The 27,971-nt window shown below is 54.0% G+C and overlaps 4 protein-coding genes across 4 annotated transcripts; all 4 read left to right on the top strand.

The window, feature by feature from the left end:
• Positions 1-2,032: 2,032 nt before the first annotated feature.
• KLK12 (kallikrein related peptidase 12) lies at positions 2,033-6,681 on the top strand. Its single transcript, XM_029925164.1, has 6 exons — positions 2,033-2,254; positions 2,426-2,481; positions 3,199-3,358; positions 4,116-4,375; positions 5,294-5,427; positions 6,315-6,681. Exons 1-6 carry the CDS (start codon positions 2,226-2,228, stop codon positions 6,468-6,470), a joined length of 795 nt encoding a protein of 264 aa, XP_029781024.1. The 5' UTR covers positions 2,033-2,225; the 3' UTR covers positions 6,471-6,681.
• Positions 6,682-7,430: 749 nt separating this feature from the next.
• Positions 7,431-12,385, top strand: KLK11 (kallikrein related peptidase 11). Its single transcript, XM_029925165.1, has 6 exons — positions 7,431-7,624; positions 9,388-9,460; positions 10,115-10,271; positions 10,621-10,886; positions 11,401-11,537; positions 11,933-12,385. The coding sequence occupies exons 2-6, from the start codon at positions 9,421-9,423 to the stop codon at positions 12,083-12,085; spliced, it is 753 nt and encodes a 250-aa protein (XP_029781025.1). The 5' UTR covers positions 7,431-7,624; positions 9,388-9,420; the 3' UTR covers positions 12,086-12,385.
• Positions 12,386-14,261: 1,876 nt separating this feature from the next.
• KLK10 (kallikrein related peptidase 10) lies at positions 14,262-18,322 on the top strand. The gene is made up of 6 exons (XM_029925598.1): positions 14,262-14,326; positions 14,762-14,866; positions 15,535-15,715; positions 16,317-16,591; positions 16,800-16,933; positions 17,695-18,322. Exons 2-6 carry the CDS (start codon positions 14,776-14,778, stop codon positions 17,845-17,847), a joined length of 834 nt encoding a protein of 277 aa, XP_029781458.1. The 5' UTR covers positions 14,262-14,326; positions 14,762-14,775; the 3' UTR covers positions 17,848-18,322.
• A 4,022-nt stretch (positions 18,323-22,344) lies between these two features.
• KLK9 (kallikrein related peptidase 9) lies at positions 22,345-27,198 on the top strand. Its single transcript, XM_029926183.1, has 5 exons — positions 22,345-22,423; positions 22,596-22,752; positions 24,978-25,243; positions 26,436-26,572; positions 27,008-27,198. The coding sequence occupies exons 1-5, from the start codon at positions 22,381-22,383 to the stop codon at positions 27,158-27,160; spliced, it is 756 nt and encodes a 251-aa protein (XP_029782043.1). The 5' UTR covers positions 22,345-22,380; the 3' UTR covers positions 27,161-27,198.
• Positions 27,199-27,971: the final 773 nt, after the last annotated feature.

The raw sequence follows: 27,971 nt of genomic DNA, 5'->3' as shown, positions 1-27,971 counted from the left end.
CACGGGGCTCGAACTCACGAACTGTGAGATCATGACCTGAGCTGAGTTCAGACGTTTAATGGATTGAGTCGCCCGGGCACCCCAAGTGAAGCATTTTCAATGTTCACCCACGTTGTAGCCAGTGGTAGTGTGTCCCTGCTTTTTATGGCTGAACACTACTCCAGAGTATGGACAGACCACATTTCACTAATCTGTTCACCATGTGATGGACATCAGCCTAATGGGTGTGGAGTCTCTTCTGGGGCTGATGAAAAGGTCCTGGAATTCGACTGTGGTGAAGGTTGCACAGTGTTTTGAGTGCAGTGGACTTCACCCAGTGGGCTTTAAAATGGTTCAGGCACTGAAATGTTATGTTATGTGAGTTTTACTTTAAAAACAACAAAAATAAAGGCAGGGCACGCCTGGGTGGCTCAGTCAGTTGAGCATCTGAGTTCAGCTCATGTCACGATCTCCTGCTTCGTGAGTTTGAGCCCCGTGTTAGGGTCTCTGCTGACAGCCGGGAGCCCGCTTGGGATCCTGTGTCCCCCCTCGCCGCCCCCCACTTTCCCCACTGGCACTCTCTGTCTCAAGACTAAGTAAACATTTAAAAAAACAAATTAAGAAATAAAGGCAGAAAGAGAGAAGGCAGAGAGAGTGGGAGAGAGATAAATCTGTGTGGGGCCTGTAGACACTTTGTTTTCTTGCCAATATTTGAAAATCAGGACGTGTCCTACCATAAATCTGGATTTCCAGCTTCTCTTGAAAAGCCATAAGAACCGGGCATGCTGGCGCGTGTCATGGAGGGCAGCTCCCGACTGGAACTGAGGGCTATTCCATGTAAATTGTACCTCAATAAAACCAACCCCCCCAGAAATCCAGAGATAGAGAGGAACCGAGTGAGGTGGCATCTCAAGACAAATCAAAAGCTGAAGATCTGTGGGGCCCCTGGCTGGCTGGCTCAGTCGTTGGAGCACGTGACTCCAGATTTTGGCTCAGGTCATGATCTCGAGGTTCGTGGGTTTGAGCCCCACATTGGGCTCCGTGCTGACAGTGCAAAGCCTGCTGGAATTCTCTCTCTCACTCTTTCTGCTCCTACCCTGCTCATGCTCTCCCTCTCTCTCTCTCAAAATAAAAGTTTAAAATTTCTAATAAAATTTTGTTTTAAAAAAGAAAGAAAAAGCTGAAGATTTGTGATTATGAAATCAGAGAAGGAAAGAGACCCAAGAACCAAGAGAAAGCGATGGACTAAAAGGCAGGGGTGCAGTGGGGGTCTCCTGTTTCCTAACACTCGCCCTGTTCTGCCCACCTTCCGCTGGCTTCTCTCTCCTTCCTACCCTCTGAGTGTCTCTCCCCCCCCCCCCCCCCACAAGTGAAGCAAAACCTCAGATGAACCAGCACAGACCTGGCTCTCTCTCCGTCCCATTTTCCTTTCTTTCTCAGTGGAAGCCCTCCTGAAAGAGAGAAAAAACAAAAAACCTTCACATAATTAGATAAATCGACCACACGCAGCTAGGAACATCGGGCTTCTTCACAGGGAACAGTGTCGACTGTGCGTTTAAAAAATTCAGTTAGAATCAGACTCCACAGAACCCAGTTTGGAAACCTCTTCAGTCTCTTCCTGATCATCTGTTTTGAAATCTCTTCCATCTCTTCTCAGATCTCTCTCAGCTCGTGCTTTCCCAGCCTCTCCCTTCCCCTCTCCTGTGCTCCCAGCCACTCACCCTCCTGCTTCTTCCCTGCACAGCACCGGGGAAGGGCCCCACCCTCCCTGAGCCTTCCTCACCGGGAATGAGGATTAGAACCCAGCTCCCAGATCACCTTGAGTCATGGGTCTCAGGGCTCGGAGAGAAGGGGAAAAGGAGGGGGACCAAACGTCTTCCCCTCGAGAGGCAAGAGCCGTCTGGGCCCAACCCCCTCGCCCCCATTTAGTTGTAAAGCTCAATTAGGTGCCATTAGCTGAGAAGATTTTCTGCAGGATTAGAGACGGTGCCCCGCCCCAAGTCTTCTTGGTCCTCTTCCCTCAACCCGGAAATCTCATGGGCCGAAACAAAGAGAGTCAAAAGCTGTGTCAGCTGCCTGTCTGGGACAGACAGACAGAAGGAGGGGGCAGGTGGGGCAGCATGTTGGGGAGCTGAGAAGCCAGGTGGACTGCGAGAGAGTTGACGGGCAGAGTAGGCAGTAGACAACAGGACAGGCAGAGAGTGGACAGATAGCAGAGACAGACAGGCTGGATCTGTGACAGCCACATGGGGGACGCAGCAAGCACCGGGACGAGGTGAGGAGGGCCAGGTGGTCACCAATGAGGTGCCCCCTCCCCCTGGGATGGGCAGAAGGGGGGATGGGCAGGCACCCTGCCCTCCTGGAGCTGCTGGCAGGAGGGGTGGGCAAAGGGAAGGGCCGGTTGACAGGGAAAGGGCCATCTCTGAGATTCCCTTACGTTTCCCAGGACCTGGAGGTGCCCCATCCTGGGCTCCAGCATCCTGTTGCTCCTGTGTATTTCTGGTGAGTTCCTGAGGGGGCAGAAATCCCTTCCTCCCTGACAGGGAGCCCCATCTCCCCCTCCAGGTCTGATTCCCAGTCTGGCACTGAGGAGAGGAGGTGGCTGCCACTATGCCTCCACTCACCTCCAGCTCTGGGAGGGGAAGACTGCACCTCTGTCCCCCTGTATCTTTTGATTTATCTCTTCTCTGTGTCTTCTTGTCACTATGCCTCCACCCTTTCTATCTCTGTGAATGTTTGTCTCTGTCTCATTCCTATCTTCTTTTTTAAAGTTTTATTTATTTACTTACTTAGAAAGAGACAGACAGTACAAGTGGGGGAGGGGGAGAGAGAGAGGAGGACAGAGAATCCCAAGCAGGCTCCACGCTGTCAGCACAGAGGCTGACCCAGGGCTCAAACTCACAAAACCGTGAGATCATGACCTGAGCTGAAACCAAGAGTTGGATGCTTAAGCGACTGAGCCACCCAGGGGCCCCTGTCTCCCTCCTATCTCTCTGTCTCTGTCTTTTTCTCTTTATCTTCTTCTCTGTGTCTCTGGGCATCACTGGGTCTTTTTGTATTTGTCACTGGGTCTGTGTCTCCCTGTCTCTGACTCTCTCTCAGGGTCTCTGTCTCTCTCTTACCTTCCTGTGTCTTCATCTCTGCATATCTCTTCCTATCTCTGGCCCCCAATTTCTAGATCTCTGACCCCATCTCTCTGGCTTATGCCTCTGTCCTCAGGGCTCAGCCAATCAGCCATAGAGAAGATTTCTAAGGGCAAGGAGTGTGGCCGTCACTCGCAGCCTTGGCAAGTGGGGCTGTTCGAGGGCACCAGCCTGCGCTGTGGGGGGGTCCTCATTGACCGCAGGTGGGTCCTCACGGCTGCTCACTGCAGTGGCAGGTAAGCCCCCATCCGGTATGGACTCTTCCAGGGATGGGCAGAGGAAAGCTGATGGGGAGGAGAACCCTCAGGGGGGGAGATGGGGGTGCCAAGGAGTAAGGAGATGATCTTGCCACAAGAGGTTCTGAGGTTAGACAGAGTGGGCCTGGGGCGGGGCTGGGTGGGGCGGGCAGCATGGGTGGCATGAGGGGTCCCAGAACCTGCTCATCTACCCGCTCCTACTTCCTCATGTTCCCCCTCTTTCCCGCATGACCTCTGTCACTACCCCAGCTACTCCCTGACCCAGTTTGGACAACTTCTCTGGGCCTCAGTGGTCCCATCTGTGAAATGAGGAGACGGGCTTTCTAGGTCTGAAACTCGGAGGTTTTTTTGCAAAAATGAAGTTTCAGACACGAAGAGACAGATTGACTGGGGACAGAAAAGAGAGTCCACTCGTTACTCATGCGTTCCTTCAGCTGACAGTGCTAGCAGCACAGGCGGCCCCACGGGGTGGGAGCGGAGCAGCAGGCATGAAGGATGGCTGTCCTTGCCTTGGCTAAGAGACTCAGAAATGGAGAGAGATGCAGGGACTTGGGGAGAAGAAGCAGATAAATGCTGGAAATGGAAAGATGGTGACAGAGACAAGAGACAGAGAGGCAGAGCAAGTGTGTGAGGGAGAGAGGACTGACACTGAGGTGCCAAGCAGCAGAGAAGCTGGAGGGGCTGGGATCCAGGGGTCCACTGAGTCCTGCTGAACTGCCTTGACCCCCCCCCCCAGCAGGTACTGGGTGCGCCTGGGGGAGCACAGTCTTAGCCACCTGGACTGGACCGAGCAGATCCGACGCAGCGGCTTCTCCGTGACCCACCCGGGCTACCAGGGAACCCGGAATAGCCATGACAATGACCTCCGGCTCCTGCGACTGGGCCTGCCTGTCCACTTGACCCGCAGCGTCCAGCTCCTGCCCCTGCCCACTAGCTGTGCAGCAGCTGGTACTAAGTGCCACGTCTCCGGCTGGGGCATCACCAATCAGCCATGGAGTAAGGGAGCCCAAGGGTCAGGGCATGGAACAGGAAAAGTATGGGGTGGAGAACAAGAGACCAGGAGTCAAAACATGTCAGCAGAAGGATGGATCAAGGGTCAAACATGAAAATTGTGGTTTGGGGTCCGAGATTATGGTGGACCAGGGGTCTTGGGAGTCAAAATGGTTGACGGGTTGGGTATGGAGTCAGACACCATGGGTCAGGGATGTGATTAGAGGCCAGTGTGATGGGGTCAACAGACTGGAGCAAAAGGCATGTATAAATAGGATCTTGGGGTCATGGGTCAGGGACTCTGGTGTCAGAGATCATTGTAGGGCTGAGGACATAAGATCCAGATGTTGCACAAACTGGCCATAATGTGAAGCTAGAAACTGGAATTCAGTAGGGGATTGCTGGTCTGGGATTGGAAGGTCTAGAGGTTAGGGGTCATGGAGTCTGGGGTCAAATAAACTAGGATCAGAAGTCACTTTGGAGTTTGGAACAATGGTTTAGAGCTGAGTTTGGAAGTTTAAGAGAAGACAAGAAATGTGGGGTCTGGAGACAGAGAGGGAACACGAGATCAAGTTGGGATCTAAGTATAATAAGATTGAAGGTCAAAGGACACAGCATTTGGGCTTTAAGGAGAAAAGTGGGTCCAGATTCATTGTTTCTGAGGTTAGAGGGACAAAAGGCGTCTTGGGTTATGGCACTCAGAGTCATAGGTTAAAGGAGAGGGGACTTGTGACAATGAATTGAGGCAAGGGTCACTATGAAATGAAGTCATAAATCTGAAATTCAGAAGTTTGAGGATTGCAGAGGAGGGTCACAGGAAGACGGCAGAGTTTAGACTTGTTATATGGCTTCCTTTAGCGGAAGGATGTGGTCCCAAAACAGGAAGCTTTGGGGAACCACGCAGCTTCTATCTTCCACCCCCAGAACCATTCCCAGACCTGCTCCAATGCCTCAACGTGTCCATCGTTTCCAGCGATTCGTGCCGGGCTCTGTTCCCCGGGAGAATCACGGAAAACATGGTGTGTGCCAGCGGAGACGATGGGGCGGATGCCTGCCAGGTGAGTGGATGCAGCGTGTGCATGGTCGCCCTGGTGGCCAGGAAGTAGGGGACAGAGCGGGGAGGATGGGAGAGAGAGGTGTGGTCAGAAAGAAGAGAAGGGGAGAGGGGAGGCGCAGGGTACAGCAGACAAAGCCAGGTGATGGAGGATAGAGGAAGGGAGGGAACAGAGAAGGAAACATGGGAGGAACATAAGGAGAGCAAGAGGAAGGAACAAAGACATGGGGGAAGGCCACGAGCTGGCAGGGATTTGGAACTCAGGTGTGTAACCGCCTGTCTCTCCCCATACCACCCTCCAGCTGGTGCTGGCCCAGGTCAGAGAGCGAGAGAATCTAGGATGGGGGCAGGAAAGGAGGCTGGTGGACTCTCTTGCCTTCCAGTTCTGCTACCTTGCCCTCTTGGGTCCTCCCGGTTGGAGGACACCACCCCCTGCTGGCTAGGGCTCCTTAGCTCCCGCCTTCCTTTGCTGGGATTGGTCACTGGTGGTTGTGCTCTTTCTCTCATTGGCCAGGGCCGGAGTCAGTTGTCCTCTATAGAACTCTTATGGTTTCCACCTCCGTTACTGGGATTGGTCAGTGAAGATACTCTCTTCACTCATTGGCCAGAGCACTAACCATTGCCCTTGAGAGACCTTCCCCCCTCCCATCACCACCACCTTTCAGGGAGTCCTGCCTTTCCTGGGACTGGCGCCTTAGGAACAGTGTATTCTGCCCTCGTGGTCAGTCATTGCTCTTGACCTCAGGAACGGAGCCACGCTCTTCTGTCTGATAACCAGGCTGGGAGCCACACTCCTCAAGGCCTGGGAATGGATTTGGGGGTCGGAAAAAAGAAAATGGGAACAGGATCGCTCCCTTATTTATTCCGTGCTCCTCTCCTTCTGTATTCCAGGGTGACTCCGGAGGCCCCCTGGTGTGCGGAGGCGTCCTTCAGGGTCTGGTGTCCTGGGGAACTGTGGAGCCTTGTGGGCAAAACGGCATCCCAGGAGTCTATACCAACATTTGCAAATATGTGGACTGGATCCGGATGGTCATGAGGAACAACTAGCCCACTCCCTCCACCCCCACCCCTCAGGTTGGGGGCTACACTGAGTGGCCCTCAGAACCCCAAGCCTCCCCCGTCCTCACCCCCTGGCTCCCACTTTTCTTGCTCTGGGGATATTCTTCCCAGAATTTCCGCTCCAGCCAGTCCTGCTAAGGCCCCTGGTTGGGGGAGAAAGGAATGTGTGACAACCTGGAATAAAGTAACTGGAGGAGGAGCTGCGTCCGTCTGTCTGTCTGACACCCTCATGCTGGTTGACACAGGGGGGAGGCTCATCAACTCCTCTGCCCACAGGTGTAGGAGTAGCGACCACACAGGGTAAGGGTTTTCACTTAAGAGTCACACAGGAACGGAGTAGGAAAAGTTACTTACAACAATAAAAGTAAAGGCCTTTTTTTTTCTCTCCACCTCGCACTTTAAGAACAGTGTCCATGAAGGACCTGAAGGGGGAAAAATGATTGGCCCCAAAATGCCAAATGAAAATCGCAAAATCGAAGTTCATGATCATTTAATTAAATGTCTATAAAACGTAACTGTCTTCTACTGAGCTTTTTGCTAGAGCTGTTGAGCACATGTTATATTTAATGTGGGATGTGGGTTCGGGTTAATATGTCTGTGATGATGAGGGCGGGGTGTGTCCTTGGAAACCCAGAGGACCCAGACCAGGTCTTAAAATAGCCCTGGCCACCCCTTGGGTTCTGTCTTCACCACCATGCAGGGGGGGAAAAGAGAGCTTCTCCCCAGTGAATGGGAAGGGAACTGGGGGGTAGGAGAGTGAGGGGTGACGGTGAGGGCGTGGGAATACTTGCTGAGCACCTGCTGCACTCTGTTCTCCTGGAGTCCTCATCCCAATCACCCCAAGGCAGGGCTGTCCCCCCATCTCGTAGATGAAGAAACTGAGCCTCACCGGGGTGGAGTCCCTTGACTCACGTCACTGTGGTAGGAAGAGGCAGAGCCGGGGTTTGAGGCCAGGCCTGGCTGCCTTCAGAACCCATACCCGGCCGGCTTGCCCCACTTCAGGTTCGGGGAGAGAGGAAGGCAAGACAGAAGCAGGAGATCTAACTGATAAAGAGCCAGCCGGGAGATAGAGGGATCAGCAGACAGGAAATTGAGGTGGCCCCGATTGATTCGGAAGTCATTGGACCCAAGTCACACAGCGAGTAAGTGTCACAGGTGGATTTGTCGGGGGGGGGGGGGGGGGGGGGGGGGGGGGGGGGGGGGGGGGGGGGGGGGGGGGGGGGGGGGCAGAGGCAGGAGAGGGGAGCGGGAGGGGAAAGTGGAAGAAACAAAGCCCCAGAGGAATGCTAGGGGCTAAGGCCTTGCAGAGGGCTGACTCCCTTTCCTGGGCCTCGACTCCCACAGGCCCCAACCTGCCTCCCCACCCTCCCGGCCTGCCCCTTCGGCAGCAGTGGCCCCACCTCTGTGACGCCCCAGTTTCCCCCCTTCTTGGAATGGAGAAGGGAGGGCCCTGAGGAGGCCAGGGGCCCACCTGGGCCTGGGCTGTGGGGAGGGAAGAACAGGGACAGGAGGACAGAGGGAGACACTGGGAAACCGAGGGAAGGGGGAGACAGAGAAGGAGGTGTAGGGTGGCAGAGACGGAGAGACACAAAGGGACAGAAAGGCACAAGCACAGAGAGGCAAAGAGAAAAATGACACGGAGAATTACAGAGAGGCAGGAAGCGGCAGAGATGAAGAGAGGCAGATTCGGCTTGAAGAGATAGGACACAGACAGGCGGAGAAGCGGAGAGAAGAGGGGCTTGGAGAGGTGACAGAGGCAGGCAGGCGGGCACACACGCACCAGCCCCAGGGCAGTGAGGCAGGGCTTAGGAGGCCTAGTCATCGGGGCCACCCCACATCTGCCACCTGCCTGGTGCCCTGAGCCAACCTGCCTCTGACCCAAACTGCCACAGCCGCCTCCACCTTCACCCCCACCACCACCGCCACCACCACCGACGCTGGCCACCCAGAGCCTGTGAGTCGGGGAGGGGAGGGAAGGCCCCTCCACCCCGCGCAGTGTGGCTGGCTCCCTCTGCCTCCACACCCTTTCTCCCTCTGCTCCGTCCTTCTAGGCTCGGGTGGGTGCTCTCTGGCTCTCTGTGTCTCTAACTGCCTCCAACTTCAGTGACCTCGATCCCCACTTTGATAGCCGAGTCCAGCCCTCCACCTGCCGGCCAGGGCCACTGAGGGCACTGGCCTCTCCCCTGACCAGCCTGGCCCAGCTCTATCTGCCTGTCCTTCAAAGGGGCAGGCATTTGGAAGGACAAGGCTAAATCGTGGTCCCAGGCTGAGCCCCCTGCTGTACAGGCGCATATCACCCTGGGGTAGTGCTAAATGATGCTGGTGTTAGGTGGGCAAGAAGGAAAACATTCTCCCAAATGCATCCTACAGGTACCATGACGGACTTCAAATTGGCTAGCCAATTGCTTGCCCCAAAGTCAAAGCCCTTCCCAGCAATTTCCATATCTTCTTTGGCTGCAAAAACTTTTAGCTGAGATCGGGCCCCTCTAAGGCCCCTTGATACCAAAGATTTATTTTTTTAAGTTTAGTTATTATTTATTTTGAGAGAGCAAGAGAGAGAGGGAGTGAAGGAGAAGCAGAGAGAGAGGGAGAGAGAGAGAATCCCAAGCAGGCTTCCCACTGTCAGTGCAGAGCCTGATGTGGGGAACTCATGAACCATGAGATCATGACCTCAGCGGAAGTCAGAGGCTTAACCGACTGAGTCACCCAGGCGCCCCTCAAAGATTTATTTTTACAGTTTGGAGGCTGGGAAGCTGTGAGAACTCAGGGGTGGGGGGTTCTCAAACCCTGTTGTTTCTGCCTGCAGGGAGCCAGGGCAGGGAAGGGAGGGAGGAGAGGTCAGGAACTAGTCCTTCCATAGTCTCCCCGTCAAGTGATTTGGCCCCTTGTCCCTTCTTGTTCCCAGAAGGACCTGGGGCCTGCCCTTCCCCTCTAAGCCATGATGATTCTGCGATTAATCATGCTTGCTCTGGTGACAGGTATGGTGGGGGGTGGGGGAAGGCAGGGGCCTCCTTCTCTAATCCTTAAGATCTCTCAGCCCTCTCTGTCTGGATATTGATAAGACTGATACTCAAAATACAGAATAATCCATAGAGGATCTAAATGGATGTATGAGCCATAATGAGGTCCCAGATGCCCCTTGCCAGGCCAGGCATAAATAATCTCCTTTTTTGTTTGTTTGTTTGTTTTATTTATTTTTGGGACAGAAAGAGACAGAGCATGAGGGGGGGAGGGGCAGAGACAGGAAGACACAGAATCCGAAGCAGGCTCAAGGTTCTGAGCTGTCAGCACAGAGCCTGATGCGGGGCTCAGACCCACGAACATGAGATCATGACCTGAGCTGAAGTTGGAGGCTCAACCGCCTGAGTCACCCAGGTGCCCCTAAATAATCTCTTTAGATGCTGGAATGGGGAAAGGTCACGGGGTCCCAGCCAGGGGAAGGGCCAGGGTAGCTAAGGAGACACTCAAAGAGCCCAGAACAGTATGAAAGCAGTTCGGTTATTTAATTCCTGGCCTGTCCAGACAGTGCACCCAGCAGGACACAGGGCTGGGGTCCATACCATCCACTCCTTCTCTGTTCTCTTCGCCCCCACTTCTGCCTGAGCCCCTCTTTTGCCCTCACTCCCCTCTAGGGCATGTAGGGGGAGAGACCAGGATTATCAAGGGGTATGAGTGCCCTCCTCATTCCCAGCCCTGGCAGGCGGCTCTGTTCCAGAAGACACGACTACTCTGTGGGGCAACGCTCATCGCTCCCAAATGGCTCCTGACCGCAGCTCACTGCCGCAAGCCGTGGGTGCGGGGGCTGGGGTGGGCCCGCAGGGGGCTGGAGATGGAGAGGTGGATGGAGAGGGGCTTGGGGATGGCGTGGGAGGGGCGGGGCGGGCGCTGATGATGGGCACCGAGCTGAGACAGGACGGAAGAGTGGGAGGTGTTGGGAAGGGGGTTGGGGGCTGGGATGGGGCTATGGCTTTGAAGGAGGCTTCAGTGGGAAATGGGGATGAGGTCGAAAGTGAAGCTTCGCTCCTTTGTTCTCTCAGGCGCACTCAACCCTTCCCCTTCCCCTCTGCGTCTCCCCTCCTCCCCTCTCCTGCCTCTCTTCCTGACCTTCCACATCTGACCGCCATCTCTCCCACCTCAGCCATTACATAGTTCACCTGGGGGAGCACAACCTGCAGCGGCGGGATGGCTGTGAGCAGACCCACACGGCCACGGAGTCCTTTCCCCACCCAGACTTCAACAATAGCCTCCCCAACAAAGACCACCGCAACGACATCATGCTGGTGAAGATGGCGACGGCGGCCTTCATCACCAGGGCCGTGCGGCCGCTCGCACTGTCATCGCGCTGCGTCACTCCTGGCACCCGCTGCCTCATTTCCGGCTGGGGCACCACGTCCAGCCCCCAGTGTAGGGGCTCCAGAGGCGGACACGGAGGGGCGGGGCGGGTGGAAGGACAGAGGGACAGAGGGAACCAGAGGAACCTGCAGAGGGGAGAGTCGTAGAGCAGGAGAGTGCAAGGGGGTGTCACTGGTGGGATAAATCAAAGAGAAGACTACACAAGTAAGGGCGGAGGGAGACAAACGTCAGGGCCTTGGGGTCAGACAGACGCGATGGTGCTCAGTGCCAGATTTCAGGCAAGTGACTCCACTTATCTGAACCTTGGTTTTCTTCTCTATAAAATGAGGATAATTGCACCCACTTACGAGGACTGGATTAGAGATAGTGCATTTAGAACAACTGGCATCATGAATTTCCTCGGTAGCAATACTGGGGCAGAGAGATGAGTTGAGTGCCAGCAAGGACAGGACCCGGGTATGGGGTGGGTGTGGAGCAAGGTCCCTGGGCCCAGAGCAGGCTCTGTAGCTTGGGGAAGGGGACTGGGGGCTCTCGTTTTCCACACTCCTGCATGACGTTTCCACAGTGCACCTGCCCCATACCTTGCGATGCGCCAACATCACCATCATCACGCACGAGGAGTGTGAGAACGCCTATCCCGGCAACATCACAGACACCATGGTGTGTGCCAGTGTTCGGAAAGAGGGCAAAGACTCCTGCCAGGTCAGGGGGCAGGGCCTGGGCCTCTGGCCACATCTCCGCGCCCATCTCCCACCTCTTCATCTACATCTACAATCTCATTCCCTGCCCTAACCCTGTCTCCCCTCCCTACAACCCTCAATCCGTCTACACCCTTCGTTCCTATTTCTAACCTCCATGTGATCCCCAGCTCCATCCTCCTTCCCACCCCCAATTCCAGCCCCAACCATCTCCCAATCCATTTTCAACCCTCACCCCATCTTTACTGCTACCCAGAGCTCCAACCTCATCCCCATCCTCTCGCCAACCCCATCCTCAATCTCCACCCCAATCCCAACACCAATACTGTGTCCAATCCCGACCCTCCCCCATGGCCACCCACCCCCTTTGTGACTGGCTGTCTCTCTCTCCATACTCAGGGTGACTCTGGGGGCCCTCTGGTCTGTGACGGGTCTCTTCAAGGCATTATCTCCTGGGGCCAGGACCCATGTGCTGTCACCAGAAAGCCTGGTGTCTATACCAAGGTCTGCAAATACGTAGATTGGATCCAGAAGACTATGGAGAATAATTAGCCAGCACCAGCTTACCACAGCCCAGCACCCCTGATCCCTACTTGGTGATGTGCCTCGTTCGCTCTGTTAATAGGCAAGCCCAAGAGACGATGCTGCCTTTGTATCTTTTCTTTTCAGCCACCTTAACTATGAGATACACTGTAATTTAATAATCAACTTGGGGTTTGGAATTAATGAGGCCTGGGTTCAAATCCTGCCCTGTGCTAACTTGCGATTCTTGAGAAAGAAGTGTTGTTTGGTTCACTGTTGTATCCCCAGCCCCAAAGGCACTCACCAAGGTTTCAATAAAGACTTACTGAGTGAAGGAATCTTTGGAGTGCTTACTATATGCCAGACCTGGTCCAAGGGCTTTCAAACATATCAACCAACTTAATCTTCACAAAGATTGAGTGCTATTATTGTACCCATTTTGCAGATGAGGAAACTGGGAAACAGACAAACAAGTCACTTACTCATAGTCACACAGCCAGTAAGAAGAGCAAGGACTCTAAAGCAAGGTGATTTCTTTTTCCTTTCCTTTTTTTTTCTTTGCCTTGTCTTTTTCTTTTCTTTTCTCTTGTCTTCTTTTTTCTTTTCTTTTCTCTTCTCTTTTCTTTTTTTAAAGCAAGCTGATTTCTTAACTACAGAGCGAAACTCGATTAAGCCTCAGTTTTCTTATCTGCAAAACCATGAACGTAAAAGCATGATAACACATGAGGTTAAGTCAGCCTGCACATAATTAGGACCTAAGAAAAGGAGCCATCATTGTTGTTGATTTTTCCAAACTCCATCCTAGGCAGTTCTGCCAGACCTGTGCTGGCCAATACGCTAACCACTAACCACTTGGGACTGTTTATTTATTTATTTATTTATTTATTTATTTATTTATTTATTTATTTAAGTGTGTTTATTTATTTTGAGAGACAGAGCACGTGCACAAGCCAGGGAGGGACGCAGAGACAGAGACAGAATTCCAAACAGGCTCCATGCTGATCATGACCTGAGCTGAAATCGAGAGTCAGATGCTTAACCGACTGAACCACCCAGGCGCCTCCACAGGGGACTATTTAAATGAACAGTATCTAAAAGTACCTAAAATCAGACACTTCTTCAGTCACACTTGCCACATATCAAATGCTCTGTAGCCACATCTGGCTTTGTACTGAATATCGCATAGAGGGCATTTCCACTGATGTAAGATGTTGGACAGAATGGAGCTGGACAACCTCTAGAGTTAACTCAATTCCCCCTGGAGAAGATGCCCCACAGATAGTGCAGAACTCAGAGTCTTCTTTGACATCCTGCTCACCTTGCAGGGGAGGTTATGGGCATGAGGAGTAAGAGCCCAGAGCTGGACCTGGGATGTGCTGTGTGACCTCCTGTGAATCACTGCCTTCTCTGGGCCTCCCATTTCTCATTGGAGAGGAAAGGAGGAAGCAGCTGGCCCAGGTGATATTGACCTTCCTCTGTGGCCTTGGCCTCCTGTGATTCATGGGCCCGTGTGTCACCTGAAGACACGCAGGTGACAGGGAGGATGTGATGTGACTATACATGGGTGTGATGCACAGTGTACCCCTCCCCAAACGTGAGGAAGAGGGCGGGACTCACTAGACCACCTGCTGAGCCCCCTGTTCTGACTGTGGGGATGGGCTCTGCACGGAGTATCCCTCTCTTGCTCGCATTCCTCCTCTGGCTCATTCCCCCTTCTGCTCCCTTTCTGTCTCTGTGTGTCTCCCGTCTGTGTGGCTCCTACCCTTTACTTCCGTCTATCTTGTCTCTGCCTCCGTCTCTCCTGGTCAGCATTCTGGCTTTTCTCTGTCATGCTAGGTATGCATTTCCTTGTTTATTTTCTTCTCTCTCCCTCACAATCACGTCTTCCCAACACTATCCCCAAACCCTTAAACGCCCTGGGATCTCCTCTCCTCAAGTGAGAGGACTTCTGGAAACAGGAGACCTGGGGAATCCCCATGGAATCCAGTTCCAAAAAGGGTGTTTGGGGCCCTAGAAGGAGCCTGTATTCCCTGGGCCCCTCCCAGAGCAGGAATCTGGGGCCCAGGTTGGATGCCAGCCCCACCCACGGTATAATTAGGGAGAGGGAAAGGGAGGGAGTGAATCCCTGGGGGGAGGGTGGGGAAATTTCCGGGCTCTTCGGGGTTAAAAAGGAAGGCCTGGCCAGGGGTCCCAGGACAGAGGATTCCGGCCCACTCGGCAGGGCAGAGGCACTTCGGAGCCTCCTCCCGCCTTCCCCCCAGCGACTCCCAGGTGAGGTGGGATGCCATACCCTGGTAGGGGCGGGTCGAGACAGCATGGGTGGGGACCTTCGGGTCGCGGGCTGGAGCCCCGTTTGAACCTGTTTCGCTGTCTGTGGGACGCGCCTCTAAGCCTCGGACCCTCGCGCCACCTGTGAAGGCGGGCGAAACCCAAATGCTGCTTGGCTGGCATTCCGGGAACACCGGGGTCTGGGGATGGCTCCTCCTTCGGGCACAGGGCCTGGAGGACGCCACGGGGGGCGTCGTTAGGGTAATGGTGCCCATCCCTGGCGTTCCGGTCCGAATAGCCGGTCCGCCTGTCCCTGAGGTCGTCGGTCGTGTGTCAAGCGGGTCTTCGCCGGCTAGCTTGGCCCAGGAGGGGCGGACGGGCGCCGAGGGGTGGGGGTCTCGGACAGGGCTTCCGTTTTAATCAGCCCTCGCCCCCTAGCCTCAGTCCGGGCCATGAGACCCCCGCACCTCCACCCCTCCGCCGCCGCCGGCCCCTGGGCCAGGGCAATGCTGCTGCTGCCGCTGCTTGTGACGCAACTCCGGGGTAAGGCGGGGGACAAGGGCTTGGCGGGAGGTGCCAGGGACCGGGGGACATGGGAGAGCGTGCTCTCATCTCCATCCCCCGCAACCCCGCTCCCCTGGGGCGCCCAGCCCCCACCTGCTGACCCTGGGTAGCCCCGCCCCTTTATCATCCGGCCCCTCTCCTAGCTCCGCCCCGGGGGATCGCGCCCCCTGCGCAGCGCCCGGATCCCTCCTCCTCCCTTCTCCTCTCGGCTTCCTTTCCCGGCCCCTGACTAACCCCGTCCCTTTCTCTCAGTCCCTTTCAGTCCCCGCTCCTTCTAACTCCGCCCAATTATCTCCCAAGTCTTGCCTCACTGCCTTTGGCCCTCGCCCCTCTTCACCGTCCGGCGGCGCTGTTCCCGCCCGCGCTCTTCTGTCCCCGCCGCCTGGTGGCCCGGTCGGGTTCCATTCCTCCTCCGAGCTCTGTATTCTGTCCCCGTCCCTCCCGACCCCCCCTATTCGCTCTCCCCAACTCCATTCCGCTCTGTCTCGCCTCCTTCCCCTTTCCCGCCGTTCTTCTCCGCCACTTCCATTCGGTTCCTGCGGGACCCCCAATTTCCAACCCTCACCCCCGGCTTCCCTGGGTCTGGCTGCGGGCCCCGCAGGCTCCAAGCCCAGCTCTCGCCCTGTTTCCACCCCTTTTTTCTCCAGCCGCGGAGGTGGCGCTGCTCCCCCGAAACGACACCGACTTGGACCTCGTGGCCTCCGGCGCCTCGTGCGCACGCGGTTCGCAACCCTGGCAGGTCTCCCTCTTCAGTGGCCTCAAGTTCCACTGCGCGGGCGTCCTAGTGGACAAGAGTTGGGTGCTCACAGCCGCACACTGCGGGACCAAGTAGGGCGAGCTCCTTGGGGCAGCCACGGAGGGGCGGTGGAGGCAGGTCCCGGGGAGGCAGCGGGAAGGGCTGGGGCACTGGAGGGTATCGCCCTCTCCCAGCTCCTTGCGGGAGCTGGAAGGCTTCTCGCGGGAGGAGAGGCGGGGAGGGGGTAGCGGGGTGCTATGGCCGCCAGGGGGCGCTGTTGGTCCTTCTCAACGCTTCCTGGCACGTCCACCACCCTTCGTGTAGTAGATACTCCTTGGGCTCCACTGAGGGGTAGATAGTTGTATGCCACAGACTGAAGTCAGGTCCCGTTTGGTGAGGAATTTAGAACTAAAGACGTTCATCTCACGAGAGTCCCCACTGAGGGAGGTCAGAAGTGGTAGACTTCTCTAGGTAGACCCCCAGTCCTCAATTCCTGCAAAAATCAGCTCCCCAGGTCCCCTCTCCCCTACCTTCTTCTCCCTTAGACCCTGGAGGCCCAGCCCCCAGTTTCTCTCCCTCAGACCCAGGAGCCCGGGCTCCCACTATGCTACCAGTCTCCTCCTTCCCAGGGACTCAGAGTCTTGTCCCTGTCCCTACAAAGGCTTTACCTCCACGTGGCTCTTCCCTCCCCAGGCCTCTGTGGGCCCGCATTGCAGACGACCACCTGCTGCTTCTCCAGGGCGAGCAGCTCCGTAGGACCACAAACCCTGTTGTCCACCCCAAGTACCAACATGGCTTGGGCCCCATCCTGCCAAGGCGGACGGACGAGCATGACCTCATGCTGCTGAAGCTGGTCAGGCCGGCTGTGCTTGGGCCTCGCGTCCAGACCCTGCGCCTGCCCTACCGCTGTGCCCAGCCAGGAGATCAGTGCCAGGTGGCTGGCTGGGGCACCACGGCCACCCGAAGAGGCAAGAGCTGGGCTCCCTGAGGCCTGAATTAGGGGAAGAAGAACTGAGGGCCAGGACTCCTGGGTCTGAGCGGGGAGGGGGTTTGGGGTATGGGACCCTGGGTCTGAGGAAGGAGGGGCTGGGGGTTGGGGGTCTGGGATGGGAACAGTCTGGGTGGGTATCTGGACTCCTGGAGGCCACAGGATCACCTCCTATTTTCTCCTGTCAGTGAAGTACAACAGGGGCCTGAGTTGCTCCAAGGTCACTATCCTGAGCCCTAAAGAGTGCGAGGTCTTCTACCCTGGTGTGGTCACCAACAATATGGTGTGTGCAGGACTGGACCAGGGTCAGGACCCCTGCCAGGTACGGGGAGGTGCTGGCCAGGGAGGGGCTCTCGCTCATGGGAGCCAGGATAGGGACATTATGGGAAATCAGAAGGCCCCGTCCTTGTCCTCAACCCTACAGGCACCCCAGTGTCATCCGCATGTCCAACACGATCCCATCCCTACCCCGACTCCATCCCCGCCCCACGTCCGACTCTACCTCCTTGGGTCCATCTGCTCATGCCCAACCCTACCAACTTCTGACGCCATGTGCAACTGCATTCCCAACTTCAGACCCCCATCCCCAGCTGCATTCCCATCTTCAAAGCACTCCTAAACCCCAACCGTACCCCTACTAGTCGGTCCGTCTCCATCTCCCGCTGCCTCACCACAATCCCAGTTGTACCACATCTCCGTTCCCCTCCCCCCCTCCGATGTCCACAACCCCCAGTCCAGCCCCATCCCAACCCAGCTCAGACTTAACCCCCCTCATCTTTTTTTTTTAATGTTTCATTTATTTTTGAGAGAGAGCAGGGGGGAGGAGCAGAGAGAGGGAGGGCCAGAGGTTCCAAAGTGGGCTCTGCATCGACAGTGCTCAAACTCATGAACCACGAGATCATGACCAGAGCCGGAGTCAGACGCTCAACCGACTGAGCTCCCCAGACGCCCCCCAACCTCATCTTTATCCAAATGCAACTCCAACCCTACTCAACCCCCTTCCCTCCCTATCCTTATCCCAGATCCCCAAGCAGCAGCCTTTGGATTGGTGTATTTATTTGATCTCTTGTTCCCCACCCCCAGAGTGACTCTGGTGGCCCTCTGGTCTGTGACGAGACCCTGCAGGGTGTCCTTTCATGGGGCATTTACCCCTGCGGCTCTGCTCACCATCCGGCTGTCTACACTCAGATCTGCAAGTACACCTCCTGGATAGAGAAGACCATACGCACCAACTGACCCAGAGGCCTGGCGCCTCTCCCGGCTGCCCTCTTCCCCCTCCTCTGCAGTTGCGGGGGCTGGACTCCTCCCCTGCCCCCTTCGAACCTCCACTGCGCATCCACACCTGCTGACGCCTCTCCTCCCCCCCATCCTCCCTGCCCACCACTGCTCCCTGCCTGCTTTGGAGCCAAAGTGCCAAAAGTGATGGCAAAGATTGTTGTTGTTGTTGTTTTTAATGTAAGAGAAACAAGGAAGCTGGTGGTCACCCCGCCTCTGGGAGGAGTTGTCACTCACCCAACTGGCTGCTTCTACCACTCCCTGCTGTGTGGCCTCAGATGAGCTAAGCATCCTCTCTGGACCTCTGTTTCCTCACCTGGAAAATGAGGATGATGAAGGGCCTATATCATATTGGCATTGTGAGGAGACGCTGATATGAGATGAGTGTGTAGGTTGCTATGGTAATGATCAGTAAAGCGTTAACAGTGGGTGATGAGCCCTGACTAAACGTTACCTGTTGTCATGATCTGAGAACAGGTCCTGGTGAGAACATATGCGATTCTGTGTCCTGGGGAGAATAGCACAGAAGTAGCCCCCAATCCCAAGGGCTGATGGGAGAATCACACTCCCCACCCTCCTCTCTCAAGTGCCATGTAGCACCCCTTAGCCACTTCCTCCCTCCCACCCCCTGTTTGCCATGTCTGGGTCCGCCCACCCCAGTCCTTCCTGTGTCAGCAGGAGCTGGGCCACCTCTGAATCACCTGGTCCCTTCTCTGCCTTCCTGGGGCCACGGGAACCCAAGGGACCTTACCCTGGGTCCCACTCAGCTTGAGATTTAGGGGGAAGCGTTTGGCTGGATCCGTCTTCATCCCTTCACCAGCCACGAGCTCCCAATCCCAGCTCCACTCTCTGTCCATTCTCATCCTCTGATCCGAGCCCGCGGCTCCCAGTCCACCTCCAGGCTCGAGCCGCCCCAAACTGACTTTGAAATTTCACCCTGAAAATTTGGAAGGAGAAGGGTTCTTTTCCTCTCCCTGAACGTATCTCCCTGTCAACATTTCCATGCTGGAGAATCCAGGCAGAGGTGTCTCCACTTAGCCTGGCCTCTGGAGACATTCCATCAGTGAACAGACGCACAGCAGAAACTTTCATTCCAAGCTGTTCTTGGCTGCCCCTTCAAACGCCAATTTATTGAGCAGCTATTATATGGCAGGCCTGATGCTGGGCACTGGGAACATAGTGGTGACGCCAGCCACATGGCCCTTGCCCTCACAGAGCCCACAGCCTGGCCCACGGTTTCCAGCGCTGAGCCTCTTCACCTCCCTTCCTCCACCCCCATTAGCACGCCCAGGAAACGCCAATTAGGCATATCAGTTGAGTTCGTCACGCAAGGATCAGAAGCAGAGTAGGTGGGACCTCGAAAACTTGATTCATTAAAAAAATTTTTAATGTTTATTTATTCTTGAGAAAGGGAGAGAGACAGAGCGTGAGCAGGGGAGAGGCAGAGAGAGAGGAGACACAGAATCCGCCGCAGGCTCCAGGCTCTGAGCTGCCAGCACAGAGCCCAACATGGGGCTCGAACTCACGTGAGATCATGGCCTGAGTTCAAGTTCGTTGCCCAACCACCTGAGTCACCCAGGCGCCCCTGGATTCATTTTTAAAGGCAAATCACCCGTTCCAATAGTCATCATGCTACAGTGTTTGTTGAGCTGTGCCGCACTCCACGTCCTGGAGATGAATCAGCCTGAGCTCTGCCCTCGAAGAGCTGCCAGTCAGGTCAGGGAGACAGGCAAGAACTCCATCCTTGTCATTCAGGTTTCTGCTTACTCAGGTTGCTACTCAAAGGCCACCTCTTCAAAGAAGCCTTCCAGGATTGCCCTGGCTATTGGCGGTCCCTGCCCTTATCAGGACAACAATCCATTGTTTGGTTTATTCCTTTTGCAACACTTGTTAGAGCTGAAATGACCTCATTTATTTGTTTACTGCTTAATGATCTGTCCCCCTGTCTCCCTCAACTCAGTCCATGAAAGCAAGGACTCTGACTTATTTGCTGTGATTTTCTTAAGCACCCAGCACAGTGCCTGGCACACAAAAACCACTTAAAACATTGTTGAATAAATGACAAAAATTGATCAGTGCTGTGACAGGAGGAAGCATAGGGTGCCCTAAGGAGAGGCCAAGCACTCTTTCTGAGGAGACAGAGAGGTCTCAGGTCAGGGGACATTTGCATGGGGGTTAAAAGGATAAGTAGGGATGTGCCAGGTGGAAAAGGAAATGCATTTCTGTCACTTTGTGACCTTGAGAAAATTGCGTGAATGCTCTCTCTACCTCAATTACCCCCTCTGGGGACTAGAGATAAGATAGACTCCTATGAGAGTTAAAAGAGATAATTTACACGAAACGCTTACCTGCCAGGCACAGAGTACAATCAACGAAGGGAACTGTTGGGATGTTATGGACAGCAGTTAGTATGGCACTTAGCACATAGTGGCTGTTCAGTCTCTGATCTCAAAGACGGACTTCCCTGTCTGGAGAGAGAGCAAGACACCCTACAACCATGAGTGATGTGTACTGTCATGGGGGCAGCGTGGGGCTCTATAGGAGATGGATAGACATCTTTGCTGAGTGCTTACCATGTGCCCAGCACTGTTGTAAGGCTTCAGATGGGTTAATTTGTTCAATCACCCGACAACCTGAATTATTATTCCTTCTTAATAATAAGTAAGCTGAGGGGCACCTGGGTGGCTCAATCGGTTGGCTGTCTGACTTCAGCTCAGGTCATGATCTCACGGTTTATGAGTTTGAGCCCTGCTTTGGGCTCTGTGCTGACAGCTCAGAGCCTGGAGCCTGCTTCGGATTCTGTCTCATTCTCTGCCCTTCCCATGCTTACGCTCTGTCTCTCTCTGTCTCTCAATAATAAATAAAAACATTAAAAAAAATAAGTAAGCTGAGATAGGTCCAGTGACTTGCCCAGCGTCACAGTCCTAGTGGTTGCCAGCATTGAGATTTGGACCCCGGTGGTCCAGTTCCAGAGTCCATGCTCTAAAAAAAATTTTTTTTAGTGTTTTTCTATTTTTGAGACAGAGAGAGAAAGACGGAGTATGAGTCAGGGAGGGGCAGAGAGAAGGAGAATCAGAAGCAGGCTCCAAGCACAGAGCCTGACGTGGGGGCTTGAACTCGTGATTCATGAGATCATGACCTGAGCCAAAGTTGGATGCTTAACTGACTGAGCCACCCAGGTGCCTCTGAGTTCACGCTCTGAAGTGGGTTCAAGGGGAACCCAGCCCCAGACTGATCATCAGGGTCATGGCAACAGAAAGTGGAAGAGTCTGTGAGTGCCCAAGGGAGGAAACGATGTACTCTTCCTTGAGAAATCACAGAAGACTTCCTGGAGGGGGGAGCATTTAGGCTGAGTCTTGAAGGATGAGTTGGAGCTTACCAGGAAGAGAATATGGAGAAAGACATTTACTCATTTAATGAACATCTCCTGAGGCCCCCCAAGAAGCGCTCAGCCCTGAAAGGGTGATGCTGGAGACACAGAGATGGGTCAGATCCGGGCTTGACCCTGCAGGGGCTGTCCACCTGATGAGGAGGAGGGATGGGGAGAGAGACAGGTAGGATGGGCCGATGGGAAGGGCAATGGAGGAGCAGAGATGAAAAAACAGGGCGATGGTCTCAGGACTTGGCCAAGATCTGGGTATTAAGAGAAAAGGAAAGCACTTGAGCTCCAGGAGTGTTGGCATGTGGGTCCTTGGGTGGGTGGGGATATCAAGAAGGGGATGGGGTAGTTTATGACAAGAGTGGGTTAATCCATTTGGGACCACATTTCCTCAACCTTGTAGGAGAGACCTTTATTCTTGCGGGAAGGGGCCTGGATGCCCAGGGTAGGGTGTGCACACGCCTGTGGCTCCTGGTGGTCTCTGCTTTGCTCAATCTGTGTATCCTCCTTTCTCTCCTCTCATCCCCCATCCTTCTGTCTCTGCCATTCTCTCTCTGTAATTCTTTCTCTCTTTCCTCCCCTTGCCCCATCCTGCCTTCCTCCTTCCTACTGAGTCTTTGTTGTTTCTCCCAACCCTAGTCTGCTTTCTGGGAGGGCGTCCCTCCCTCCTGTCCAGGACACCGGCACAGCTCACCACAAGTTTCGTTCAAGAATAACTTGCTTCTGCCTCAGGATCCAGCCTTAGGGATCATCTTCCTGTCCCTCTTCCTCCTCCAGGTCACAGGCTATCCTGTATTCATGGCTTTCATCCCCAGATCATGGGAATGAGTGGTCCCCTCTCTGGAGATCCCAGGGCCCCTCCCCCATTTCACCAAGCCCTGGCCCAGCAGGCCACCAGCTCATCCACACATGGAGAACAGGGGGGTCCCCCCACATCACCTCCATTCCCAAGGCCCCCAGTCAAGGCTCCAGGGCTTCCCCCTCCTCCAGGGACATTTCCCAACCCAGATTAATCACAGGGGCGGCCCCAGAGAGGAGGAAGGAGATGGCATGGCTTACCTTAAAGAAGCACCGAGCACCCCAACGCATGCTCAAGACCCAGGCACCCCGAGGTCATGAGGCTGAAACTCGTCTGTGCTCTGCTTTCTCTCCTGGCAGGTGAGGCTCCTTCGGTCCGTCCTGCTGGCTGTGCACACGCCCAGAGAGCCCCCTCAGCTCCCCCCTCCCCGCACTTGCTCTTCCCCTTCCTGCTAGGCATCTCAGAATCCCGCCCCCCCTCAGCCTTCCCACCGAGCTTGGCATTGACCCCTCTGCCTCCACCCAACCCCAGGGCACGGTTGGGCAGACACCCGAGCAATCGGAGCCCAGGAATGCCGCCCCAACTCGCAGCCTTGGCAGGCTGGGCTCTTCTTCCTCACCCACCTCTTCTGCGGGGCTTCCCTCATCAGTGACCGCTGGCTGCTCACAGCTGCCCACTGCCGCAAGCCGTGAGTGACCCGGGCACCATTCCATGGCAGCGCGCGGGAAGCGGGTGGGGTGGGGGTGGGGTGGGGGGAGGGGTGGATAAGGAAAGGGCAAGGGGGTCAAGGGGCCTTGGGGGGGAAAGGAGGGAGCTGTGGGCAGGCAGCATTTAGCCTTCATTTCTTTTCCCAAAAGTTAAACTGTTAGAATTAGAGTTGACTCTCCAAATTCTAGAGGCCCAAATAATCTAATTCTTGGAGTCTAAAATTTGAAACTCTTAGAAGCCTAGACTCTGATCCAGAAAAATCCAGAGTCTTGAACTCCTAAAATCTGGGATCCATGAGATTCAGAGAATTCTAGAATCAGAGACTCAGAGACTGGTAGAAACTTGGGAGTTTAGAGCAGTGGTACCCCAGAAGATATAGACCTCCAACCACATTGGTAAGTTTACATTTTCTAGTAGAGTAAAAAAGAAATGATTAGCATTAATGTTAATAATAGATTTGCTTTGACATACTCAAAATATTATTTCAATTTGCAATCCACTTTTCAATGCTTATGAATGATACTTTAGTCTTTTTTTAATATATGCCTTTGAAGTCAGATGTACATTTTACACACATGGCACCTCTCAGTTTGGGAGAACCACATGTCAAGTGTTCAATAGTTGTATTGGATAGCACAACCCTAGAATCTTAGATTCAGTTTCTAGGTAGGTTCATTGAATATAGAAGCTCATGGTCCTAGAATCTTTGATTCAGAGTATACTAGAATACTGAGACTTGCAGAATCCTAGAATCTTACATCAATAGAATTCTAGAAGCTTCTATTTATACATATCTAGAATCTTGTGAATTAAACATCCCAGAATGCTGTCATTCCAGATTCTTAAAATCCCCCAAGTTTTAATCTAGAAAATTCTAGAGTCTCAATCTATTAGAACCCTAGCTTCTTGAATTTCTAAAACCATTGGTTTATAGAATTCTAGAGTGATGAAATTCATCTTATAGTCCCAGAATACTAAAATTCTAGACCCCTTAAATCCCTGATTTCACTCAGATAATTTAAAGCCCCCTAGACTTTTTGATCCAGAGAAATCTAGAATGTTAGAATATTGGGTTCATAACATTCTAGAACATAGACTTCTAGAATCATATATTCCTGGTGTGTTAGAATCCTAGAATTCCAGAATTTAGATTCTGGGTATTCTTATAAAATATTCTAATCTAACTGATGTGGAATCTTTTCTATATTATCTCTGGAAAGGAGTCATTCATCTTGTTCTGATATTCTTCCCTCCAGGAATGAAGCTCATGGGGTTGGTACAGAATGCTGTGTGGGAATTTCCCATAATGCATCACTCCATGATAGAACCTCTTTCAGCTCATGTCTGTACTTTAGGCTAGGAGAACAATGTTCAGATTTCAGCCCCAAAGACGAAGGAGAGAAGCAGAGATGTGGAGGTGGAAAAGATTTAGGTGTGAGGATGAGTTGGGGGAGGGGATTGATTTCCCAGACATGGAGCCAAAGCAAGGAGGTGACAGAGGATGAAAGATAGAAATAACACCTCATACGCCTTAAATCCTGAGTTCCTAATCAGAAGCCTGTCCCTAAGGTCAGAGGCCAGAGGCTGAGGAATGGACACATATACTCCCAAATAGTCCCCAGCTGTCCTGGGCACAGGTCCAGAGAAAAGCAGGTAGACTGGGCTTGCAGTGAGAGAGCTTGAGGTTAGGCCTCAGGAAGACAAGCACTGAGGGTAAGGGATATGGCTACAGGAAAAACCTGAGTCCATGGGTGACCCCCAACTTGGGATTTTCCATTTCCCATCCCCCTCCTTGCACAGACACACACCAACACACACACACAGCCACTCCCCACAAAAGCCACCAGACCTGTGGGGGCAGGAGGTGGGGCTGTTGTTGTATGGTAGGTGGAGCCTCCATGTGCCTACACAGTTCCAGGGGACCCAGGTCACCGTCAAGGCTCCAGGTGGGGCAGGAAGGAAGACGGCTCACTTGGTATGGGACTTGGGAGGGGTGTGAGTTTTGGGGGAAGGGTTACAAAGATAGAGGCAGACGAAAGGATGGAATGAGGAGCTGGGATCCAAAGAGGGTATGTATGTTGCTTAAAATCACACAGCACTCTGGGTCATACAGAGATGATGGGGGCCCAGGGAGAGCGTGTGGCTTGAGAAGCACGTATCACCCTGGAGGACACCCAGCTTGACCTCTGAGGCCTGTCCGAACAGGTATCTGTGGGTCCGCCTTGGGGAACACCACCTCTGGCGATGGGAGGGCCCAGAGCAACTGTTCCGGGTCACAGACTTCTTCCCCCACCCTGGGTTCAACGAGGACCTCAAAGCCCAAGACCATAATGATGACATCATGCTGATCCGTCTGCCCAGGAAGGCACACCTGGGGGCTGCTGTGCAGCCCCTCAACCTCAGCCAGACCTGCGTCTCCCCAGGCACCCAGTGCCTCATCTCAGGCTGGGGGGCCGTGTCCAGTCCTAAGGGTACAGCGTTGCTCACAACTCAATCTCTCATGTCTCATGCTGAGGGTCTGAATCCCCCCTTGTTTCTCTGTCTCTGCCTTTTCATCTGATAGATAAGTAGGTAGATAGATAGATAGAGAAAAAAATCTAAGCTGCTATAAATTAAAGATGCATCATTATTTTACAGCTACTAAGAATGGGGCAGGGGGAGCTCCCTCTAATCCTTGTATGACACCATTTGCTGGAAGACACATCCTGGATTTTAGAGATGTTTAAATGTGAAAATACATGTATCTCGGAATGGACATGAGGCGTATGGTCTCTCAGAGTCACAAATCAGCAACCCATTAGCCATATTTAGCTTCCCCACGTCAGTGTTCAAAGTGCCTTGAAAAAATAGTCTGCATTTGTTGCTGCCAACAACTAAAGCCTGGAGATTTTATACAGAAGCCAAATTTCTGCATTTGCCAGAAAAATTCAAAGAACTGGCAACTCCTGAGCCACATTCCCAAAATAGCAGCCATTGGACAGAATCAGCGGAGACTGCCTGCTTCAGACCAGATGTGGGTTCTCTGGTCCACTACAGTGCCCTCCAGTGGCTGCTGTGGCTGCACACTCCCCTCCACCCACTTCTATTTGCCTGTCAATATCCATATACATGGGTATATGTATATCTATACCCATATCTGTATTATACACGCTGTGTCCCCCTGTCTGTATCTAGTATCTCTTTTTATTTATTTTTATTTATTTATTTATTTATTTATTTATTTATTTATTTATTTTTGTGTCTAGTATCTCTTAAGTCTTTATCTCTATCTCTGCCAATGACCATAAATGTCTCCTCCCTTTATCTCACTGTCCTTGGCATCTCTGGGCCTTTTTCCCTCTCTTTCTTCATTGCTTCCTGAGAATCTCTTTCCCCTTCAGAGGTCTATCTCCTGCCATGGTCTCTGTTTTTCTCTGTGTATCATGTATGTATCTCTCCTTGGCTCTTGACTCTCTGACTGTTTCTCTGGCTCGCTCCCTCTCCTCAAACATCTGTTTCTCTTTGATGCTATGATTTCTCTGTCACTGTCTCTTGTTTCTATCTTTGAGAGGCTTATGCTGTGGTTCTTTGGGTCCTCGTTAAGAGAAGGTCTGGATGGAGGGGCTTTTGAGTGTGGTAAGCACAGCTGCTGATCCTCTACGGGTTGCCCTCTTTTGCCAACAGTGCAGTACCCACTCACGCTACAGTGTGCGAACATCAGCATCCTGGACCACAGACTGTGCCACTTGGCATATCCGGGCCACATCTCTGACAGTATGCTCTGTGCCGGCCGTTGGGAGGGGGGCCGGGGCTCCTGCCAGGTGAGTCCTACTCTGGGGCGGAAGAGAATAGGTATCCTGCCAGATTCCTAGCCCTAGGGAATTAGGGAGTTGGGCCCCAGACTTCCTGGATGAAAGCAAATGGGGATCTGGGACACTTGGGTCCTGGGGAAAGATGGGGCCAAGACCAGGATTCCTGAATTTCAAGGGGACTGTGGGCCCAGACTCCAGGATCTAAAGAAGGAGGGGACTGGGAGAACAGACTTTAAGTCCTGAGGGAAGAGGGGACTAGGATCCCAGAAGGCTGGGTGCAGGGTTGAGGTGAGGGGTATGAGCTTTTACTCCTAAGTCTGAAGGAGGAGGGTCAGGCCAGCTGAACTCCAAGGTGTCAGGAGAGGAGGGCTTCCTAAGAGGAAGTGGCCAGTGTAATATCATGAATACACCTGCTTAACAGTTTCTTTGCTCTTCTGCGCACAGGGCGACTCTGGGGGTCCTTTGGTTTGCGATGGGACCCTGGCAGGTGTGGTGTCTGGGGGTGCCGAGCCCTGTTCCAGACCCCGGCGCCCCGCCGTGTACACCAGCGTATGCCACTACGTGGACTGGATCCGAAAGACCATGGAGGACAACTGAGCTCTCGCGCCTCAGAGAACAGGAGAGAAGGGTGGGCGCAGGGGAACGGGTAACAGCAGGGCTCTGGCCACAACAGCGCGGAGGCTCACCCTGGAAACTCAGGCTCCGCCCCCTCGGAATGGACTGGGAGACACCTCTGCCCCCCGTAGCCCCGCCTTCTATGATCTCATCGAGAGCTGGCACCGCCCCCGTGGAACAGCTTCACCTAGGGCTGCGCTCCGGGAGCTCCTCCACCAGATAGCTCCTCCCCTCGGAGCTTTGCCCAAAGAGGTTTCCTCCTCTGGCCACCACCCCTTGTGACCCCGCCTCCTCCGCGAGGGCTCCCTCCCCCGTGACGTCAGGGGCGCGGCAGCTTCCCCAACTAGGGACTGAGGTGCTGTCGGGCTCCGCCCCTCGTAGCCCCGCCCCTGGGCGTTTGAATCCTGGCGGGGTCCTACTGAGAGCCAATGGAAGATTTTACAATAAACGCGCAGAGCCGCGCCTTGAGTCTGCCAGTGTCGTGGGATAAAGGAAGGGAACGGGCGGGCGGCGGTGGGCAGACAGGCAATCGCTGCCGAATAGCAGTTCCCCGGAAGCCCCTAGCAAGTCCTGCCTACAGTCTGTCTCCATCAGCCCTATTGCAGCAAGGCCGCTGGGTTCTGCTTGGGCTGGTCCCGTCGCCCCCAGGGGAGGGGGAAACCAGGTCACGGTGCCTCCCAAACCTGCCTTCCCACATCCCGGATCTCTCAGGGGGCAGCGGGCGGGAACCGATCCGCCCTCAGCAGCCGAGACCAAGAAGACTCACCTTCCTTCCATTCCGAGTTAGTGGCAG

The sequence above is a fragment of the Suricata suricatta genome, chromosome 16 (genome assembly GCF_006229205.1).
Source record: "Suricata suricatta isolate VVHF042 chromosome 16, meerkat_22Aug2017_6uvM2_HiC, whole genome shotgun sequence".
NCBI lineage: Eukaryota > Metazoa > Chordata > Mammalia > Carnivora > Herpestidae > Suricata > Suricata suricatta.
Note: the sequence above shows the minus strand (reverse complement) of the source record. Positions and strands in the feature narration are given on the sequence as shown.

Bases quoted from the DNA above. Each gene is read 5' to 3' on its own strand.
- KLK12 (XM_029925164.1), top strand. From the start codon at position 2,226: ATGGGGGACGCAGCAAGCACCGGGACGAG. The intron at 2,255-2,425 runs GTGAGGAGGGCC...TACGTTTCCCAG, and splicing joins GCAGCAAGCACCGGGACGAG to GACCTGGAGGTGCCCCATCC. The intron at 5,428-6,314 runs GTGAGTGGATGC...TCTGTATTCCAG, and splicing joins ATGGGGCGGATGCCTGCCAG to GGTGACTCCGGAGGCCCCCT.
- KLK11 (XM_029925165.1), top strand. From the start codon at position 9,421: ATGATGATTCTGCGATTAATCATGCTTGCTCTGGTGACAG. The intron at 9,461-10,114 runs GTATGGTGGGGG...ACTCCCCTCTAG, and splicing joins CATGCTTGCTCTGGTGACAG to GGCATGTAGGGGGAGAGACC. The intron at 10,272-10,620 runs GTGGGTGCGGGG...CTCCCACCTCAG, and splicing joins GCAGCTCACTGCCGCAAGCC to CCATTACATAGTTCACCTGG.
- KLK10 (XM_029925598.1), top strand. From the start codon at position 14,776: ATGAGACCCCCGCACCTCCACCCCTCCGCCGCCGCCGGCCCCTGGGCC. The intron at 14,867-15,534 runs GTAAGGCGGGGG...TTTTTTCTCCAG, and splicing joins GCTTGTGACGCAACTCCGGG to CCGCGGAGGTGGCGCTGCTC. The intron at 16,934-17,694 runs GTACGGGGAGGT...CCCCACCCCCAG, and splicing joins AGGGTCAGGACCCCTGCCAG to AGTGACTCTGGTGGCCCTCT.
- KLK9 (XM_029926183.1), top strand. From the start codon at position 22,381: ATGAGGCTGAAACTCGTCTGTGCTCTGCTTTCTCTCCTGGCAG. The intron at 22,424-22,595 runs GTGAGGCTCCTT...ACCCAACCCCAG, and splicing joins TCTGCTTTCTCTCCTGGCAG to GGCACGGTTGGGCAGACACC. The intron at 26,573-27,007 runs GTGAGTCCTACT...TTCTGCGCACAG, and splicing joins GGGGCCGGGGCTCCTGCCAG to GGCGACTCTGGGGGTCCTTT.